At 41.4% G+C, this 5,199-nt stretch overlaps 1 protein-coding gene across 1 annotated transcript; it reads right to left on the reverse strand.

Moving 5' to 3' along the window:
* Positions 1 to 3,692: 3,692 nt before the first annotated feature.
* On the reverse strand, positions 3,693 to 4,667 carry MC3R (melanocortin 3 receptor). Its single transcript, XM_008947314.1, has one exon. It carries the CDS (start codon positions 4,665 to 4,667, stop codon positions 3,693 to 3,695), a length of 975 nt encoding a protein of 324 aa, XP_008945562.1.
* Between the last annotated feature and the right edge of the window lie 532 nt (positions 4,668 to 5,199).

Here is a 5,199-nt window from a genome sequence, read left to right on the forward strand (position 1 = left end):
TTTTATACAAAAGAAGCAGATCTGGCTGTAATTTGCAGAATATGCTGTGTTGACTTAGGGGGATAACTCATGCTCCTGAGAGTTCAAATATTTGTCTGAATATATAAGCGTTTTCTAACAAGTCTTTGAGCAAATGGTAATCCTCCAGTGCTCGTGAACTGCCTGATTCTCTTGCAGAAAAACTGAATCAATAAATCCATATAAATGGCACCCTTAGATGAAAAAGATATTATCTCAGTCTGCCATTTCTCATACTACCTAGGGGAAAATTGTATGTATCTTGTTCAGCCCACCACTCTTACCAAGGAAGAAATGTTTCTTTTTACAAACAGATTATATACATTAGCTTAATAGTAACAACTCGGAAAGGATTCACATTTCACTGCAATTACAAGCCAGGGCAGATCCTCAGCAAACAGAAGTGTTAATCTGGTTACTAGCACATGCTGAAGACTGGTTCCCTGTACTACCGTGTGTTGCTGTGATGTCTTTGGTCTGCTGTATGCCCACATCTATAGGGTGCACTGCTGGGAAATGATACCTTTTTGGGAGGCTTCTCTGATGGGAGGCTTCTTCTTCCCATCCTTGTGTGTCTCTTAGATGAGTCCTGACTTGAATATCAGCTCTGTCCCTGAGGATAGAGAGTGGCTGAACTTCCTCGACTCCCTTTCTCAGTGAAGTGTTAAGATCTGTCTCACAGCATCTGGTAGCAGTGATATTTCCTTAGAGTGCAGTCCTGCTCTTCACTTTCGTTTCACACCTGGAGTTGTAGCTATTAGCATTTGTTCACTACCTCCTGTCATGGGGTTCAGTCCCACGGAGACTGTTTCTTGTCCTTCCCATGATGGACTGGCTTGTGATGGCTACTGTTCTGTCTCTGTGCAGAAGGCTGCACCATGGATTTCCTAACTGGGGCTGGACAAACCCACCATCCATCTCTGCAAATAACCTGTGGGGAAGAGCTGCACCTTCAGTGGCTGGTGCCAGGAAATGTGAGAGTTTTTTGAAGGGATTTTATGGATTCTCTTTCCATCATGTTTCTGTGTGATGGAGAAGCCTGGCTTTTTTTTCTCATTTTTTGTGTAACTTTATTGACAGCATATAGAATTGGGACTTTTTTACCCAGTGTGAGACTCATTTTGTGAACCAGACCACACTGTGGACTGTGGTTCAACATAGCATGGTGCTCGGATAGAAACAAACATAATTCTAAGTGATGTCTTCACATTGTTTTATTCAACAGATATATGTTTTGCTTAAAAGCAAAGCACGGTATGAATCAGTCTTATCTGAAATCACTTTTAAAAAGAGAAACAAGTAGAACATCAGATGCAATAAAAGCTAAATGCACAATAACCTGAGGCAGAATATCATGGCAAACCATGCTGCAGAGTATAAAGCTACATAACACTGACAACAGGTAGATTTTTTTACAACAAGTAGGTACAGTCTTTCCACACCACAAAAGACCAATTGTGTGGTTTCCTCTGGTGATTTGTTTCAGTTCATCTTAATGCACTACAGCAGGTGTTTCAAGAGGCAGGCTGAGCTAACAGAACAGATCCTAGTACTGCTGAGCTGTAACTTGTGAGACACAGATAAGGCTGAAAGCATTCAAGTTTAGCTTACTTGTCAGTTGTTGGGTTTTTCTCTGGTCACTGCCTGAGATGTGGGAGAATTTTCCTCCTTTGCCCATGTTCCACAGTGAGGTTGGTGGGTTGGTGTTTTTGTGTTGTTATTTTTTTTTCCATATTAAGGATTATGAAATTAGATTGGAAAAGTGGGGGTGTTGGGCAGGTGGAAATCTAAAGGATGGTATGGGAGGAAATGAGAACTGGATGAAGAAATTTATGGTGTGATCAGAGGGCATGGGAAATAGGGAGCATGAGGTTGTTTGGGCTGATGGGCAGTGTGGCTAAAGCACAGGGAGAGGTGGTCCTTGGCCCCATGACAATTATACACTCCCTAGGACTGGGAAGTTAGGTTGCTCCCTGCTTAGGTTGTAGGATACTGAGAATAAAGTAGAGTCAAAAACAGGACAGTATTTGCAAACTGTGGGGCACGTTTTCCCCATGGACAGCCAGGGCTGGGTTCTGGAGTCAGTAGCAGTGAAACACTATCAGCCTGAGTTGTATCAGGACTACTGTGTGAATGCAGAACTGAAGGCAGAGTAGACTGGAAAGCTCTGGTCTGGAAAATTGCTCCTAAGCTGACAGAGGGGAGCCCCAGAAATAACAACCACCCAGCAAATCTACTCGAAAAAAAAAATCTTAAGTCAAATGAGATCTAAAAGATGTTTGAAGGCAATAGACAACCATGAAGTTGTCCTAACAGTGAGATACCAAAAAGGTGCAGAGTAGACTTTAGGATGGTTTAGAGCTCTCTTAGTCTGGCACTGTCTGAGATACTGCCTGTATGTTGCATTATATACGAATTGTGTCAGCCTTTGCTCAGTTACAATATGCTATTTGAAGGCCACTTAACTGGTTTTTGTCTATAAAAAGCAGAGGCAAAGACTAAAGGCTATTGTAGCTGAAGCTGCTTGCTTTACATGCCACCAGCTGGCACACAGCATTTGAAAATGATTGCAGGCAGCAGGTTGCTTTCCTGTTTCCAGTGCAGAAGTGTCCATCCACCAAGCTCAATACAAAGCTCTTTAAGTAAAAGGAGACTGACCCATGACATATTTCTCAGTGCATAGATGCATCTTATTACTTTCAGGTACCTGACTTAGCCAAATGGATTTCTTTAAAGACTCCATGCAGCATTTACACAAAGCTAAATTCAGAGTTTTTTCTTTTTGCATTTTAGCTATTCCTTATGTTTGGATCTGTGTAGACTTCAACATTTTCTAGGATGGTTCTCATCGGTGACAATTTATCAAAAGGAGATTTCTGTGACTGACTTAACTTATCAAGTACTACATTGAGTCCATTCCAGTTAAAAAAAAAATCCTAAGGATTCAAGGCTATAATACTCCTATATCACAATAAGTAACGTAAGTGCCTTCTCCAAATGAGTCACTTCTCTGAGGCAACCGTTTAGGTTGCACTGTCCACTGATATATTAGCTGTTCTTTTGCACTTAAATATATTTTTTCAGTAGAAATCGGTTAAGTGCAAGAGGAATGTTTGCTTTCACCCTTCAAAAATTTTACTCGAGTTGCTTTATAGGAAGCAACATAAAAGTCAATCATCTTTTTAATAAAAGGTGGAGGCATACGAGCAAGTGTAGCGCAATGCTGCTGCCTGTTAGTGTTTTGATTTGTCTTGCAAGTGAATAGCTTTCCGTAGAGGTTACTAGTGGAATCTTTTAGAAAACACTGACTTCTTGGTAGTGGCACAGAAATAAAGCAACAGGTACAAATGAGTGGCAGAGAGAATATTATTTCAATCTCTGTAAGTTAGTATTCCCTTTCAGGTATCATTTTTCCACAAAGTTTCTTAAGCAATTTTGTAAGCCACTCTGGATTTCCTTCTAACTATTGAAATAACTTCAAATAACAGAGTTGAATCTGTTTTTTTGTTTTGAAAAGTATGAATCAAGGCATCAAGTAGGAGGTTATTTTTTCTTTCCTGTGCCTTTCCTTCAAGCACTGCTTTTAAAGTGGAGCTGTTACATATCTAGATACATACATATGTTCGTGCTCCTATTGTGTGCATTCCCTCTAGTCTCAACACCAAGCTAGATGTTTACAGCATGCACTGTCCCACACTCATGCCGTAACAGCAACACACTATTTCTTTGAAAGTTTTTCTCATCTCTAGACTCCGGAAAGCATAAATGAGTGGATCAATTACTGAGTTGCACATTATCAAGACCAGATAGGTATTGAAGTGTGAAGTGTAGCAGACACAGTATGGATTCATTGGGCAAGAAATGATGAGAATGAGGTGAAGGAAGAAAGGTGCCCAGCAAACGATGAAGACACCAAGTAATATAGTGATGGTGACAGCTCCCTTCATGCAGGTCCGTTGGTAGGGCACCCCATCCACAGGGAGGGCTGCGATCCGCTTAACGTGCAGGCGTGCAAACAGGAACATGTGGACGTACAGGGAGGCCATGAGAAAAAGCATGGTAAAGAACATGGTGATGAGACAGACAATGACAGTTTTGCTTTCTGAGTAGGCAATGAATATGATGCCACAGATGATACAAGCAATCCAAATGACCACAATCAAGGTTAAAGCTTTCTTCACAGTCATGATGCTGTGGTAACGGAGAGCATAGAAAATAGTTATGTACCTGTCAATGGCTATAACCAAGAGGTTGCAAATTGAGGCTACCAAAGAAATACAAATCATTGAGTCAAAAACATTGTCCATATGCTGAATGAAGTGGTCATCGATGATCAAATAGCCGTTGCTCAGGATCGCAATCATAATAGTCTCCAAGGCATTTGACATGCTCACTAACATATCTGCCACAGCCAAGCTGCAAAGGAAGAAATACATGGGAGAATGCAGGTTTCCATTCTTCAGCACTGCAAGAATGACAAGGATGTTTTCCAGGAGGCTGATGATCCCTAAAGTCAAAAAGACCTCAGCTTTTATGAAGACCTGCTCACAAAAGCCATCGCTGCTTCTGTTCAGAACTGAGTCATTGAAGTCTTCAGTGACATTAAGCAGCACGGGCTGAAATGAAAACGCCAAGTGTGTGGTATTCATTGTCAGCAAAGGAGCTGAAGTCACGAGTGGTTTTGGACCTGGCAGAACACATTAGAGAAAAGAAAGGGAGGAAAAAGAAGAAAAAAGTCCTTCCAAGCTGTTGCTGTGTACATGGGACGGAGTCAAGCAGGACTTTTCTTTAGTCACTTTTGCAAGTAAAAACATAAAAAAAATCTGCCTTTACAGAGAGCTTTGTGTCAGTCACAGGCTGCTCTTCTTCTTTATAAGAAAGTGAGCTTCAAATCTTGCAGGAATCAGTTTCCTCTGAAGGCAAAAATCATCACTGCTTGTTCTAGCTCTCCTGATGTTTACAAGCAGGGAGTTTTCTCATCTGCTGGGGCCAGTGCAGGTTTGTTGCCAGTGTGTTGCTGCTCAACGAAGTATCTCTTGCTGTTTCAGTGGAAAGAAAGGAAAAGAGAACTAAAGGATTTATACATACATGAAATTAAAAACAACTCCTACTTAATCCCCCGTGCAGAGCTCTGGCCATTAGAGAGCAAGCACCTTTCTGAGTGGCAGCAGGGAGCGCCAG

The sequence above is a fragment of the Merops nubicus genome, unplaced genomic scaffold (genome assembly GCF_000691845.1).
Source record: "Merops nubicus isolate BGI_N331 unplaced genomic scaffold, ASM69184v1 scaffold18829, whole genome shotgun sequence".
In the NCBI taxonomy this organism is placed as follows: Eukaryota; Metazoa; Chordata; class Aves; order Coraciiformes; family Meropidae; genus Merops; species Merops nubicus.